The sequence below is a fragment of the Carassius carassius genome, chromosome 28, assembly GCF_963082965.1.
Source record: "Carassius carassius chromosome 28, fCarCar2.1, whole genome shotgun sequence".
NCBI lineage: Eukaryota > Metazoa > Chordata > Actinopteri > Cypriniformes > Cyprinidae > Carassius > Carassius carassius.
The window spans coordinates 24,597,585-24,614,762 of NC_081782.1; the positions used below are offsets into that span (position 1 = coordinate 24,597,585).

General features: G+C 37.1%; 1 protein-coding gene across 1 annotated transcript; it reads left to right on the forward strand.

Annotated features, from left to right (window-relative positions):
* The first annotated feature begins 8,089 nt into the window (after positions 1-8,089).
* On the forward strand, positions 8,090-16,236 carry mrps22 (mitochondrial ribosomal protein S22). The gene is made up of 8 exons (XM_059515187.1): positions 8,090-8,270; positions 8,684-8,841; positions 9,070-9,234; positions 9,446-9,589; positions 9,667-9,750; positions 9,867-10,012; positions 10,469-10,577; positions 16,139-16,236. The coding sequence occupies exons 1-8, from the start codon at positions 8,147-8,149 to the stop codon at positions 16,226-16,228; spliced, it is 1,020 nt and encodes a 339-aa protein (XP_059371170.1). The 5' UTR covers positions 8,090-8,146; the 3' UTR covers positions 16,229-16,236.
* Positions 16,237-17,178: the final 942 nt, after the last annotated feature.

Here is a 17,178-nt window from a genome sequence, read left to right on the forward strand (position 1 = left end):
CAACATTTCTAGAAGAAGGTGTTGATTTCTGTTTGACAAATTTGAATGTGGTCTTTTTAACAGTTTTTATACAGTTAGCAAAGCAGATCTCATTATTGAACTTCACTAGTGTTCTAGTTTACAAGTAGGACTTGTTCTAACAATCATGGGCATCTCAGAATGATTTCAGCCATGGAACCCTCCAGCACCATGAATGAGATCCTTTCCAGATGTAAACATCCTTATCCATATCCTAATTCAGTTGTGCAGTAATTCATAATTTGCTGTCTGGGACTCGGCCACTCGGGAAGAGCTCAGAGTAGAACCGCTGCTCCGCTGCGTTCCGGATGCCTCCTGGATGGCTTCCTGGGGAGGTGTTCTGGGCATGTCCCACCGGGAGGAGACGCCGGGGAAGACAGAGGACACACTGGAAGGACTATGTCTCTCGGCTGGCCTGGGAACGCCTCGGTATCACCCCGGAAGAGCCGGAGGAAGTGTCTAGGTAGAGGGAAGTCTGGGCGTCTCTGCTTAGACTGCTGACCCCATGACCCAGTCCTTGATAAGTGGAAGAAGATGGATGGATGGATGGACTCGAAGGCTGGACGCGGAGACAGGGGATCCTTGTGCCTAGGCAGAGCTGGAGACTGGAAGGCCCGAGGTGTAACAAAGCACCCCGATGATGCTGACTAAGGGTGAGCTGAGGGACTACCAAAAACCAGTGGAGACAGGGCTGAGGAGCTGGCTGGTTTAGGAGAGGAGGCAGGAGAGGGAGGCTGGTTGGAACCCAGGAGACACACGAAGCTCAGGAGATGCAGTAGAGTCAGGGCTGGGCGGAATCAGTGAAGACTCCATAGAATTGGGTATTACCTCCCCAAACCAGTCAATTAAATCAGCAAAGATGTCCATCAGTTCCTCTAAATAATTTCCAGAGGCCAAATGTAGCTTACCCTCAGTGGTAGAAGTATTGACGGGGCTTCCCTCCAAGCCGTCAATATCCACCAGTACTCACTCAAGCATATGCAGTGATACTGGCTCATGCATCTTGTCAGGAATGTTGCGAGGCTCAGTATTGGAGGGCGATGATTGGCTCAGTCGTGAGTTCTAGCACTGGCTCTAATGTCTGGGGTGGGCTCAGGAGATCACTCCATGTATTGTGGGGAAGGAGGCTGACTGGGCTCTTGGTTGAGAGTGGGGCTTGAGATGTCCTCCTCAAGATGGAGAAATGCAGTCCATTATTCTGCAGCACCAGCTCCATTTAAACCAATTTTCATTTAAACCATCGGCTGGAAGGCATGTCTTGTACCACTCATTCAGGCTGATGTAGTCCGTTTAGTGGGTTTGGTATGCTAGTTTAATAAAGTCCTGTGTGTGGTCTTCCAGCAGACAGTCTCCCTGCTCCAGGCATAATAGTTGCCATGGGGCAGGTCCACGGGAAGATGGGAGGGGGGGGGGATGCTGTCCATTCTTCTGTCATGCATTGATGACACAAAATGCAGAAAGATGATGGAAATCAGAATACATAATAAATCCAGGATACAAGGCAAGGAAACTAACTAAACACAGATGAGATCAGACATAGAATGGATTAGAAATCAGGGCTTAATGTCTCATCTACACACATGTGCAGGGTGTTTGGTAGCATCTTCATGACCCTTATTGGATAAGCAGTTTGGAAAATGGATGGAATAGATTTTTGAATACGTCATAATTTCATCACATTCCACTTTTTCAGCATGCAAAAGAATGGAATATATAATAATAATAAAAAAATGACAGAGCATGTTGTTTTGCCACTGAAAACAATTCTCTACTTTTCATAAAATCCTTTAGACAGCATGTTTAGCAAGAAGGAGAGATCTGAGGGAGGGAGAAAAAGATGAAGGTCTCCTCCACACAGCTGTTATATTATCAGTCTGTGTGTGTCTGTGTGTATGAGATTGTGTAGTAAAGGTACAGTTCGCACTTATCTTCAGGGTCACTGTGAACTGCTGGGATCCAGCTGTTGTGTGCATGTGAAAGAGAGATCAATTTCTGTGATAAGTATCTTAGCTAAAAGTATGTTCAGAAGCAGCTCTTCACTAATAATCATATCACGTAATCATAACAACAATCATTTTCCTTTTTGTGTTCTTGCGTGTAAGCTCATTCCCAGAATATCTGGAGCTGACAACTATAAACAAGCATCTTTTCCGCAGTTTCTGATTGTTCTGTAAGAATGGAGAAGCATTAAAATCAGGCCTATAATTAGAGTCCCTCTCGTTCATCAGCTACATTTGCTATGTGTGTGCGTGTGTTTGTAATAGTAAGAACATTCCTGTATTGTATTTTTAGTGATCACAGTCTTCCTACTGTTGCCTCTGAGTGTCAGTTTAACATTGTTTGTATGTAGATATTATAGTGCTTGTTTCTGAATTACTGTGACTTTCTATTCTTCTGTTTCAATCGCAGGAACCTTTTTTCACAACTACCATATTTATAATGTCAATGGTGGAAAAGCAAAAGCAAAGAATTAAAAAATATTTGAAAATCCAAATTAAGAAATATATTGAATATAATTGTTTGTCTATACCAGAATTAAACACATACATTTCCAGATCTGACCTATGCAGAGATCTACATGTATTTAACCCATAAACTATCTCTGTGCATCAGTGAGAACAGAAGCAGACAAGTACTGTATGAACATCTTGTTTTAAAATTTAATGTTATTGTGTTGTTTCATACTCTAACGTTGTCACAGTATTACAAAAAAAGAAAGAAAGAAAGAAAGAAAGAAAGAAAGTGAGATGATATAAGAATGTAGCTGCTGCTTTCAGAGCACTGGAAATGGGTCCATGAAAAAATAAATGCACAGAAGCATATGCCATATTTTTGCCATTTGTCAGTTATTTTTAAATTAGTGTTGAATTGTATTGATGTTGTTATTCACTAAAAGTATATTTGTTTTAAAATGCAATCTCTGGTAAATTAAGTAAACAGTAATAGCACTATATCAAGGGTTTTTTTTTTTTTTTTTTTGCAGCTATTGTCACATCCCACACTGCATAAAGTATGTTAATATGTTTCTGAGATAAATCAATCATAAGGATCAATAACACATCAAAAGAAATGAACAATCTTTACCATAGCAAAGTTTAAATTATTAATCACAAACTTATTTTTGAAGTTTTTGGTTACAATGTAAATACACAAATAACTATTATGAGTATATTAAATAGCATTTATAAAGGCATACTACTCTTACTATTAATACAATTTTTGCAAGGCCAAGGTTATGGGTTTGATTTATAAAATCATGAATCAAAGTTTATTTGGATGAAAGGATTCACTAAAGGTACAAAATGTGATATTGGTGCTGTTATGCATTTAAATACAAAACTGAATAAAAATGAGTGTGTGTGTGTGTGTGTGTGTGTGTGTGTGTGTGTGTGTGTGTGTGTGTGTGTGTGTGTGTGTGTGTGTGTGTGTGTGTGTGTGTGTGTGTGTGTGTGTGTGTGTGTGTGTGTGTGTGACAAACAAACAAATCCACTAAGGCCACTTTGGCTGTTTATGTTACTGTTCATGTGTAAATACAGCAAGATTAGTTTCTTAAAATGAAAGTAGAACTATAATAAAGGAAAACGAGAGAGCAATTCTGTTGGGAAGCAGATAGAGGATGAGTGTCACTGTGCCCTTTTCCAATCTCTCCTTTACCTCCCTCCCATTGAAATGAGAAATACCAATGCTCAAGTCCTTGAAGCCTTAGAGCTGCCTCTGAGAGCACACTCACACACACACACCAACAAACTCCTTTCCATTTCACTCTTTCCTGAAACCTCAGAAAATGAGCATAGACTGAATTAGTACTTATATACAATTAGTGTCCATACACATTGCCTGTGCAGCCAGGCAATCCTAGGGCAAGCTCTGACCTTCCTGGACACACACACACACACACACACACACAAACACACACACTTGTTTACTTAGCTTTCTAAATGGAGACATTCCATAGAATTCTATTGTTTTTTTTATATACACCTAGTTATAAATACTACAGCCTGACCTTAGCCCACACCCAATCGTAACTGAAAACTTTCTTAATTTTTAACAATTAAAACAAAAATCTTAATTGACTTTATCTATGTAATGTAATTTTTCAATAACATTTTAACACACACACACACACACACACATCAACATATACTCTCAGATAGTGTTCTAAATTCTATAATTCATATGTGTATGAAGCTTGACAATTATAGGTGTGTGTGTGTGTGTGTGTGTGTGTGTGTGTGTGTGTGTGTGTGTGTGTGTGTGTGTGTGTTTTCTCCATTCTGTCACTGTTGGAGTTTTGGTTCCTTGCCGCTGTCGCCTCTGGCTTGCTTAGTTGGGTTCACTTCATCTACAGCGATATCGTTGACTTGATTGCAAAGAAACCATTTAAACTGAACTGAGCTGGATGATTGTATCACTGAATTAAATGGTGAATTGCCTTTTTGCTTTATTGACACACTAATTTCCTATTTAATCCTGTTTAGTTGCTTTGACACAATCTGTATTGTTAAAAGCGCTACATAAATAAAGGTGACTTGAGCGTGTGTGTGTGTGTGTGTGTGTGTGTGTGTATGTGTGTGTGTGTGTGTGTGTGTGTGTGTGTGTGTGTGTGTGTATGTGTGTGTGTGTGTGTGTGTGTGTGTGTGTGTGTGTGTGTGTGTGTGTGTGTGTGTGTGTGTGTGTGTGTCTGGTTCAGTATGGAGACAGCTGTTGCTTGTTGAAAGGCTAAGTCTTGCCTCTGGTGACTACCCTCCACCATTAACATGTTCACACACACACACACACACACACACACACACACACACACACACACACACTCACATATATTTTGCTTATAGTTTGGCAACAAAATATTTCACAGACAAAAGCCCCCTTTGATGATATTCAGGTACATTTTTTATTTTATTAATGCAATACATTTCCTTTTAGTGGATGGTTTATGGTCAGGGTTAGTTGGGCTAACCCTAACCCTACCCCTAAACCTACTCTTATAGAAAACCTTCTGCTACTTCAGTTTTTTAAAACACTTCATTCTGTATGATTTATAAGCTTTTTTTCCTCATGGGGACCAAATAATGTCTCCATAAGGTCAAAGTTTTTTTTGTATTACTATACTTGTGGGGACATATCATAATGTAGTGAAGCTACACAAGCACACACACGCACTTGTTTGTTTCACTGTATTATTGAGGACACCTCATAAACTTCCATTGTTTTTATATCAGGCTAATAATTTCTATAGCCTAAACCTAAATAAATACAAACGTGATTTGCCCAATTTATAAGCCGTTTTAACTAGTGAGTGTTTAACTAGTTTAACTAGTCTGGCTCTCTGGTCTGTGTGTAACAGGTTTCACAAGTACAGTCAAACCAGTACACACACATGCACACACACACGTTTGTTTTTGTGAAAAGTGGGGACATCCCATATATGGTTTTTATACTGTAGAAACTTATTCTATGGCCCTACACCTACCCTACACCTAACCCTAACCCTCACAGGAAACTTTGTGCATTTTTACTTTCTCAGAAAAACTCATTCTGTATGATTTATAAGCATTTCCTTGTAATACCTGTTTCATACCCATGTCATCATACAAAGTTGTGTCCTGATATGTCACAAAAACACGCACACACACACACACACACACACACACACACACACACAATTACCCTGATCTGACCTTGGTCAACAACAGTAGTAATGAAAAGGGAGACAGTATCATAACTCAGCTATTAGACTAACATTGCATCAGATTATTGTAAATAGTAAGATCACTAAATTAGTCTGTTAGTGGTGATCACCATGCGAACAGCTATGAGCACCTTTAGAGGGACAGCTCTTTGTGTCTGCTCAGAGTGATTGACATAAAAAATCCATACATGCAAGCATAAATACATAGGACACAGCCTATATTTAAACAATAATAAGTTTCACCTAAAACCTCATTGCTGTTCACATGAGATAGATGGTGATCACAGGAACCCTTGCCAAAAGTGGATAGACAAGACAAACTAATTATCATAAAGGCTATATTTGATAAATGATAAATGTCAGCATCACAGCAGTTTTAGCAAAATATAAGCAAGCATCAGCATATACAAAAAAGAGAGAGAGAGAGAGAGAGAGAGAGAGAGAGAGAGAAGACTGATTGATTAATAACAATTGCTTTAAGTGTCATCTGATAAAAAACTTTGGGGTGTGCAAAGGAAATGATCTGTTTAATTATTTCATCAAGGAAATATTTGACCATGTTTTTGTTAAAATTAATAACTACACAAATAAAGAACATAAATAATTACATAACTTTTTTATTATAATCATCGTTATTAATTTTTTTTTTTTTTTTTTTTGTACTGTGTTTTGATAAGTTCACGCGTGGATGCGCAGCTGTAATAATCCAGGAATAACTGTAAACCTCTGGCGCCATCTACTGAGTAAAATATTCTCATCCCGTATAGATGATTTGACTTTATACAGGTACTGTATACAAGTTTACCAGCAATACTGTAGGCCTACCAATACATGCTTTAAGTGCAAATTTTTGGTCTAATAAATGTTTGTTTTACTATATTTGTGAGTACATCTCCATAGACTTTAAATCAGGTTTAGGATTTTCTATTGCCTAACCTGACCAAAGCCACGATCATATCCCTAAAGAGAAACCTCTGTGCAAATCACCGGATTTATAAAGATGATTTGACCGATTTATACGCTTTTATGAAGCTTTAACATCTAGCGCCATCTTGCGACAACGTGGGCTTGCAGGTTTAACGTGGGCTTGAAATGCAGGGCTTTAATAAGCCTAATATTTTCAACAAGTATGCTGAACACACAACATTTCAGCATTTTTTTTTTTTTTTTTGGGATATATGTTTCTGTATTTATTTTAATTAAAGTCTAATTAAACCATATGGAATACATTTTTTCCGATAATCCACTTGTGAGGTCTCACAAGTTCACATTCATTATTATTTAACATATTCTTAACAAATTTTACAGTGTAATATTGTATTATTAAAATGCAATAGAGAGATCAATGATCCTCTTTGGTCATCAATTTTCCGATCAGTGTTGCAATACATAGGAAAATGTGTCCTGTACTTTGCTTGTTCTTATATTTTTCTCTTCTACATGAAGGTAGAGCTGCCATTTAGCAAAGAGTAAACTAGTTTATCAATTGCCATTTCATTTGCATGATAATCTTGATAGGCTACTTGTTAAACTCTCTGTTTAACAAGTCCTTACAGGACTTTTTTTTGTTTTACAGTCTAGCAGGTCCTGGCATGATGCGTTCAACTTGTTCATCACACTTATATAGTTTGTCATTAGATTAACAACTATTTGGGACAAATATGTATATGTATATTATCCTATGCTGGAACATTTTATATTGTGCTTTTTTTTTCTTCTTTCTTTTAAAATTTTACCTTTATGTGGATTTATCTTTTTGGGGACATTTTACCCTTTGTCATTGGACGAGAGTCTTCAGTACAGAGTTTAGTTGGCAACGCAGACATTTGTGAGAACACAGCTGAACTGACGCCACTAATCTACAACATATTTACTGTTAAACATACATTTTTTGGAATTGCTATGTTACAACAACAACAGCAACAACAAAAAACTTGTTTTATAGGACATATAATTTTGTTTTAATTTTATAGGCTGTAATTTAATTTTATAGCGTTTTTTTTATGAAAATGGTGGTAGACAGCAACAGAGCTGTCCATTCAATTCAATTCAAAATTTCTTTATTGACATGACTGTAAATTATACAATATTGCAAAAGCTTAGTATACATATATTAAAAATAAAATAAAACAAATAATAATATAACAATAATAATAATTAAATGAACATCACAGTAATATAATTCAACATTATAACATTTTGGAAATATAAAACTAACAAATTATAACGTGTGAACATTTGAACACACTGAGGTCAGACACAACACGCACATCCACACCTGTTTTTATACAGTCTATGATCCACACGTATCTCTCAGCAAGTTTCTCTTAGAACTCTGTTCTCGGAAGATATTTACTACATCTCCCAGCATTCCTTGTGGTTCTTTGAAAGGTAGAAGTTCAATACACAGCCGCAGTGAGTGATATCGTTAACAGCATGGCTGCGTTCAGTTTCAAAAGGTGTTTAGTAAGGTCTTACTTTTGCTTTAAATGTGTAGATCATGCCCAAACGCGTTTACGGACAACTACGCGAATGCTCTGTGTATCAGCATCACGCAGTAGTAAGTATGGTCACTTTAAACGAGGCGTTAATTGTTCTGTGCTTCACAGTAGTGTAGAGCTGACCTTGTATATCACGTTTAATGTTTTGCATTTTAAATGTCTCGTGGCTACTAAATATAAAATAGCTTTAAAGTCATTAGAACATGAAAACGAAACTCATGCTTAACGAAAAAGTACAGTTCGATTACCATTTTGCTATAGCTAACAAAAGTACCACAGTAATTGGTTTTATTTGGAATTAATTTTTACTTGTATAAATACTGTGCTGTATATGATAATTAAGTATATACGTAGTGTGGCATATTTCAAAGTGCCATGCTATAACATAACTGTTCAGTGTCATTCAGTTGATCAGTATTCATTCAGTCAGTCAATCAGTGATTGATTGATTGATTGTCCCTTCTTCTTCCAGGCTTTGTGGATGCACCTAAAGCTCAGTTCACAGATACAGAGGTTCAAGACATTCTGACCAAAATCACAGGTCTGGATCTGAAGAAAGTGTTCCGACCCATAAGACAGCAGCTAACGCCACCTAAATACAAGCTTATGACAGACACAGAATTAGAAGAGGTGAGATTTCTCATGATAGGCCAGGATTCATGATGGGATGAAATTTGTGAGATGATGGTCATATGATACAATAGGGTTAATGAAGGGATGAGATACCTGATGAAATGGAAAGAGATTCAGTATGGCATTTGGGAATACATCAGATAACATCTGTGGTGTGATTGTACAGTTAATCTGCTAGAAAAGACTGTGGTCTTAATTGGGTTCCTGTGTTCTGCTGCTGAGCAGGCAGTGCGTAAGGCAGAGGAACAGGCAAAACATCTGCTGAAGATGCCACCGGTCCTGCCTGAGAGGAAGCCTATCAATGATGTGCTCTCTGAAGATCAGATGCTAGAAGGCATGGACACTGCTACATACGTCTTCACCGACATCAACTTCAACGTCCCGCATCGAGTAAGAAGACGCCATTCGTTAGTGAATCTGTGTTGTTGTAAACTTTCATTTTACATTGATTTTAAAAGTAATGTGTGTGTGTACTGTAACTTCTTGGTGTTTTTCTGATTTATTAATGCAATTTCTGATCTTTTTGTGTGTATACAGAGGTACTGTATTATTTGTCTTTCTTACTGTTGGAAGTTTTGTTTCTCTCACCATTATTCCAAAGGAAAGATTCATTGTTGTGAGAGAGCCAAGTGGAACCCTAAGAAAAGCAACATGGAATGAAAGAGATAGGCTGATACAGGTTTATTTCCCCAAAGAGGGTCGTAAGATTACACCACCACCCATCTTTAAGGAAGAAAACCTTAGGGTATGTGCAAACACTGATTAAGTCTTATTTATTTGCACATGTATTCATTTCTGACAAGTGTTTCCTTCTCTCTACAGGTGGTCTTTGAACAGGATAGACACGAGGATGTGCTAAACCAATGCGTTGTCCAATTTGAGCCAGACTCTGCAGAATTTAAGAATGTTCGTTGCTGACATACAGATGTATAGAAAAGTTGTGCTATAAGCTGTCACAAATGCTGCAAAAACATTATTATCCTGAGTTTCTTGGAGAGAATAATATTTATGTGGTCTTTTAGGTGCTCATGCTGACCTATGAAGACATTGAAAAGCATGGGAAATACAATCTGCTCAGATCTACACGGTTCTTCGGTGGTTTGGCCTGGCATCTGGTTAATGGCCGACGAATTGATGGCCTTCTTGTGGACATGTTGCAGAGAGACCTGTGAGTATGTGTGAGGGAAAAAAAGGAATGATCTGTTTTCAGTGCAGATGCAGTCAGTTTCCACAGAAAAAAAAAATGTCATTGTCATTTGATTTGTCATTCAGTTTTATATAAAGAACGAAAACAAGCTTGGTGTAAAGCATTGCATTAAAAGTCTATCGGAGAAGTGTATTGGATGGTTTAAAAGCAGAAATTAATCTTGTATTATTTACAAGATTTGTGCCAGTGGGGAAGCATTTGCTCCATGTAAAATGTGCCTTATAGATAATTTAAAAGGAAAATGAAGAGACCACAAAGCAAGCAAGATGAATGAATATCTGACTGTATAGCTTGGAGAGAGCTTTGGTCCTTAAAACTCTTGGAAGTTTTTGATTCACTGACATTGCTCACAGTATGGATTATCTTGTGAGAAGTCTAGTTGCTTTGTATGATGATCAAATGTTGTCGTGCTTCCAGAATGCAGGATGCAGTGAGGTTGGTTCGTCTGTTCAACTTGGTTCATCCTCAGAGTGAGTCTGCACAGCAAGCTCAAAGACAACATGCCACTGACCTGGACCTGCTCAAGGTGAATACACACAGGACATGGTCATCAGTGTTTTATTGTGCATTTCAATTCCACATCTATTACTGTGACCACAGATATTTGAACTATAATTCAAGCATAACTATAATGGTTTGAAATGACTGTTTTCTATTACCATTACTTACTGTTAGTGTACTATTAATTAATGTGCAATGTCCTGTGGTTACGTTGAGCTCCCATGAACTCATATATGCGACCCTTAAGTGTCGATTTTTCGAAATTGATATTTATACATCACCTGAAAGCTGAATAAATAAGCTTTCCATTGATTTATGGTTTATTAGGACCTGACAATACTTCACCATGATGCAACTATTTGAATATCTGGAATCTGAGGGTGCAAAAAAAAAAAATCTAAATACTGAGAAAATTGCCTTTGAAGTTGTCTAAATGAATTCTTAGCAATGCATATTATTAATAAAAATTAAGTTTTGATATGGTAGGAAATTTACAAAATATCTTCATTGAACATGATCTTTACTTAATATGCTAATGATTTTTGGTATAAAAGAAAAATCTATCATTTTAACCCATACAATGTTTTTTTTTTTTTGGCTCTTGCTAAAAATATACCCCAGCAACTTAAGACTGTTTTTTTGGTCCAGGGTCACATATGCACATGTGCCCAAAACCTTTAGTCTGTATTTTAGACTATGAGAACTTTCTTTTTTAATGTGTAAGTTAGGGGTGTCAGTTGTTTTTTTATTAATTGCTCAGGTTTACACATATAATCATAAATTAAATTAAAATGTATGCATTTAGCAGACGCTTTTATCCAAAGCGAAAAAAAAATAAATACAACCCGAATTCCGGAAAAGTTGGGACGTTTTTTAAATTTTAATAAAATGAAAACTAAAAGACTTTCAAATCACATGAGCCAATATTTTATTTACAATAGAACATAGATAACATAGCAAATGTTTAAACTGAGAAAGTTTACAATTTTATGCACAAAATGAGCTCATTTCAATTTTGATTTCTGCTACAGGTCTCAAAATAGTTGGGACGGGGCATGTTTACCATGGTGTAGCATCTCCTTTTCTTTTCAAAACAGTTTGAAGACGTCTGGGCATTGAGGCTATGAGTTGCTGGAGTTTTGCTGTTGGAATTTGGTCCCATTCTTGCCTTATATAGATTTCCAGCTGCTGAAGAGTTCGTGGTCGTCTTTGACGTATTTTTCGTTTAATGATGCGCCAAATATTCTCTATAGGTGAAAGATCTGGACTGCAGGCAGGCCAGGTTAGCACCCGGACTCTTCTACGACGAAGCCATGCTGTTGTTATAGCTGCAGTATGTGGTTTTGCATTGTCCTGCTGAAATAAACAAGGCCTTCCCTGAAATAGACGTTGTTTGGAGGGAAGCATATGTTGCTCTAAAACCTTTATATACCTTTCAGCATTCACAGAGCCTTCCAAAACATGCAAGCTACCCATACCGTATGCACTTATACACCCCCATACCATCAGAGATGCTGGCTTTTGAACTGAACGCTGATAACATGCTGGAAGGTCTCCCTCCTCTTTAGCCCGGAGGACACGGCGTCCGTGATTTCCAACAAGAATGTCAAATTTGGACTCGTCTGACCATAAAACACTATTCCACTTTGAAATAGTCCATTTTAAATGAGCCTTGGCCCACAGGACATGACGGCGCTTCTGGACCATGTTCACATATGGCTTCCTTTTTGCATGATAGAGCTTTAGTTGGCATCTGCTGATGGCACGGCGGATTGTGTTTACCGACAGTGGTTTCTGAAAGTATTCCTGGGCCCATTTAGTAATGTCATTGACACAATCATGCCGATGAGTGATGCAGTGTCGTCTGAGAGCCCGAAGACCACGGGCATCCAATAAATGTCTCCGGCCTTGTCCCTTACGCACAGAGATTTCTCCAGTTTCTCTGAATCTTTTGATGATGTTATGCACTGTAGATGATGAGATTTGCAAAGCCTTTGCAATTTGACGTTGAGGAACATTGTTTTTAAAGTTTTCCACAATTTTTTTACGCAGTCTTTCACAGATTGGAGAGCCTCTGCCCATCTTTACTTCTGAGAGACTCTGCTTCTCTAAGACAAAGCTTTTATAGCTAATCATGTTACAGACCTGATATCAATTAACTTAATTAATCACTAGATGTTCTCCCAGCTGAATCTTTTCAAAACTGCTTGCTTTTTTAGCCATTTGTTGCCCCCGTGCCAACTTTTTTGAGATCTGTAGCAGGCATTAAATTTTAAATGAGCTAATTAAGTGGATAAAAGTGTCAAATTTCTCAGTTTAAACATTTGCTACATTATCTATGTTCGATTGTGAATAAAATATTGGCTCATGTGATTTGAAATTCCTTTAGATTTCATTTTATTAAAATTTAAAAAACGTCCCAACTTTTCCGGAATTCGGGTTGTACATTGGGCCTCATTCATGAAACACGAGCAGAACAAATTTTTGTGTAAATCGCCCGTAAAGCTGTTCTGATGTAAACTTATGAATTCATGAAAAAGTTCTTATTTTCAAAATGTTAGTTTTTTTTTTGTTTTTTTGTTTTTTGTCACTGTTGTCTAACTATTAACTATGACTTATATTATATCCTTAATAAACTGCTGCTTATTAATAGTTAGCAATGTAGTTAAGTTAAGGTATCGAAAATATGATCATGCACAATAAGGCATTTTTATGTGCTTTAAGTACTAATAAACAGCCAACATGCTAGTAATATGCATGCTATTTAATAGTAAGAATTGGTCATTAAAATAAATCACCTCAGATTCTAAAACTGCATTTTAATTAGAGCATATCCACAAATATACTAGAGATATTTACTCTGGTTTAAATTACTTTTACAATCTCTAGTTTAGGTGTTTAGCCATTAGGTTTTGAAGAGATCAGAAGAGCCGGTCAGCAAAACTCTGGAGCTGTTCAGTCACTTTAAACACTCTTGCAATAATGATATGTGCTTTTGTCAACTCTGGAAATAGGAAATAAGGGGTCAGGCCCAGGGTACATCACTTCCCATTAGCCTGTGGTTAGACCTTTAACCCATGCAAGGACGTCATTCAGAGTGCATGGAGTAAAGAAGGGCAAAAAAAATCTTGTCGAATTTTGAGATGCCACCAGTAATTTGGTAGAGATGGTGGAGTGACATGTTTTAATGTGTGTGTAAGAGAGCGTGAGTATATTAAATTCTTTGAAAGGAAATGGGAAAGCATGGTAGATTTGATGAGGGGCCTCTGTTTAGTCACGGTTCCTGCTTAGTGCACACTCCACTCAACCCTGTCTTATGTCACACTGACCCTTTAACCCCTGTATCAGGAAGTCAAGCTGGTTGATGTAGCCGGCTCAACTTCAGAGGTGCATTCAAGATTTTTTTCAAAAATTATTTTTTTACACAAAGAAATAAACAAAATAAATTAAAATGATTTAGACTCACATGAGACAAAGACTCTGAAAGCTGTAAAAGCTGTTTTATTCTACATAGAGTGGATTTGGTGCCATTCTGACATCACAGTAACCAAAAAGAGCAATGGAAAGATGTGAATTCTTAAAACCATAAAAATGTACTTGAAAAAGCTTAAAAATTACTTTAAAGGGTTAGTTCACCCAAATAGCAAAATTATGTAATTAATAACTTACCCTCATGTGGTTCCAAACCCATAAGACCTCCGTTCATCTTTGGAACACAGTTTAAGATATTTTAGATTTAGTCCGAGAGCTCTCAGTCCCTCCATTAAAGCTGTGTGAACGGTATACTGTCCATGTCCAGAAAGGTAAGAAAAACATCAAAGTAGTCCATGTGACATCAGAGGGTCGGTTAGAATTTGTTGAAGCATCGAAAATACATTTTGGTCCAAAAATAGCAAAAACGACGACTTTATTCAGCATTGTCTTCTCTTCCGTGTCTGTTGTGTGAGAGAGTTCAAAACAAAGCAGTCTGGATATCCGGTTCGCAAACGAATCATTCAGTTCACCAAATCGAACTGAATTGTTTTAAACTGTTCGCATCTCTAATACGCATTAATCCACAAATGACTTAAGCTGTTAACTTTTTTAATGTGGCTGACACTCCCTCTGAGTTCAAACAAACCAATATCCCGGAGTAATTAATGTACTCAAACAGTACACTGACTGAACTGCTGTGAAGAGAGAACTGAAGATGAACACCGAGCCCAGCCAGATAACGAACAAAAGACTGACTCGTTCACGAGTAAAGAACCGGTTGCATCGGTTTTCGGATCACCAGTAGTTCTTTCGGAGAGTTCGATTCAATAAACCGGTTGAAGAAAACGGTTCATCGGTTCTTTTGCGCTCGACGTAATGGCGTAATTTCCGATGATTGCCCTTGATTCAAGCCTTTGGTTTACCCGCGCTCATAACACTAGCACAGAATCAGTTCAGAATCAATCACCAAAAGAATCAGTTCAGTTCATGCGCTCTGTGTGTCAGTCTGCTTCACGCTGAATCACACATGCGCAGTATCATCAGCTCCTCGATTCTTCTTATCTGGCTCGGCTCGGTGTTCATCTTCAGTTCTCTCTTCACAGCAGTTCAGTCAGTATACTGTTTGAGTGCATGCATTACTCCAGGATATTGGTTTGTTTGAACTCAGAGGGAGTGTCAGCCACATTAAAAAAGTTAACAGCTTAAGTCATTTGTGGATTAATGCGTATTAGAGATGCGAACCGTTTAAAACGATTCAGTTCCATTTGGTGAACTGAATGATTTGTTCGCGAACCAGACTGCTTAGTTTTGAACTCTCTCACACAACAGACACGGAAGAGAAGACAATGCTGAATAAAGTCGTTGTTTTTGCTATTTTTGGACCAAAATGTATTTTCAATGCTTCAAAAAATTCTAACTGACCCTCTGATGTCACATGGACTACTTTGATGATTTTTTTTTTCTTACCTTTCTGGACATGGACAGTATACCGTACACACAGCTTCAATGGAGGGACTGAGAGCTCTCGGACTAAATCTAAAATATCTTAAACTGTGTTCCTAAGATAAACGGAGGTCTTACGGGTTTGAAACAACAACTATCTGGGTGAACTAACCCTTTAAATAAAATATAAAAAGCTGCCCCTGCGATATTTTTCATTTTCATTGATGTGCTAAAATTAAAATGTACAGACACATAAAAAAAGAAAACGCAACAAATTACAAAAAAATATTGTCTAAAACTAAGATGAAAACAGAAAATATAAAGATAAAAATCATTTCAAAATGCTAAAAAAAACACTTGTAGTATATTAATAAAAATAACCAAGGTTAGCACACAAACTTCATCAAAGGTGAACTGATACTACTGGGACGAATAAGGGCCTGCTAAACTGAGCGAAGTACTTTAAGGCAGTGGAAATTAAGATCACAGTAGATTCAGGTTACAGTCATCTTAAGGCTTTTTTCTGGCTTCTCAAAATAAATTAATACAAAAATAATAATAATAATTAAAAAAACTTGTTTTAAAGTCATGAAAAATTTTAACATTATTATGTATTTTGATTTACATATGTGCATATATGATGCTTTTTCTTTTCCCCCTTATTTTTAGATCTATGCCCAGTATGAGTCAAACAGAGCTGGATTCATCGAGTTGGCGGTGCAAACCTATGAACAGACCGAAGCCATGAGCTCTTTTTAAATACATTAAAATGTAAAACAATAGAAAACAGACAATAATTATGAATGGAAGTATGTCATATAGTTCAATTGTTGATGTCAAGATTTGAAACGTTTACTCATTCTGTACATAATAAAGAAAACTTTTGTATAAAAGGTCTGTTTCTTTAACTTCCTTTCAAGTGTACCAAATCTACTACTATGATGTACCAGACTGGAACTCCTTAATTAATAGAATGGAAGTTTTCAATGCTTTAGTTATTTTTTTTATTATTATTTTGATTGCAGACTTTTTATGCTGTCATGGTTTTCCTTGGGTTTGGTTCTCAGTTCCATGCAATTTTAAGCTTTTCTTAGTTCCACATTAATAGGCAAACACTGTCAAGCTAATTCAGATCAGCACAGTTGGTTTTAAATTTATTTAGTTTAATGTAATTCAGGAGTCCATAGTCCAGGTATTAATAATTTGTACTTAATCTGTGTTTCAGAAAGCCATTTTAAAGCATGATTAAATATTCTAGATGAATACCTGCTCCTGGATTAATTTAAAGCAAAGGAAACCACCCCTTATTGTTGCCTCTGCACTTGTTAAAGGCAGGGCTCTCAAGTTTTGAACTGAGTTCAGAGTGAGATTTTGGCTGCGGCCGCAATGGCGACAGGGGTTTGATGGGGATGGGTGTCTGATCACATAAATGACACATATTCTTACAAATAAAATAATATTTATTTAATTCAGCATTTATTTGTGTGTGTGTGTGTGTGTGTGTGTGTGTGTGTGTGTGAATGAGTGGATTAGCGAGAAAATGGTCAGTGTTGTTTATTGTTTATTGTATTATAGCACTGTGGTTCCAGGCCAGCCATTTTTACTGTCATGATGGATGACAAGGTTCCATCAAGTGCTAAGCTGTTCCTGGTTTTGGTCTTGTTTAATCCCACCATGGAGAAAACCCTCTCATCATAGGCATTTGAATG

Bases quoted from the DNA above. Each gene is read 5' to 3' on its own strand.
- mrps22 (XM_059515187.1), top strand. From the start codon at position 8,147: ATGGCTGCGTTCAGTTTCAAAAGGTGTTTAGTAAGGTCTTACTTTTGC. The intron at 9,590-9,666 runs GTATGTGCAAAC...TTCTCTCTACAG, and splicing joins TTAAGGAAGAAAACCTTAGG to GTGGTCTTTGAACAGGATAG. The intron at 10,013-10,468 runs GTGAGTATGTGT...TCGTGCTTCCAG, and splicing joins GACATGTTGCAGAGAGACCT to AATGCAGGATGCAGTGAGGT.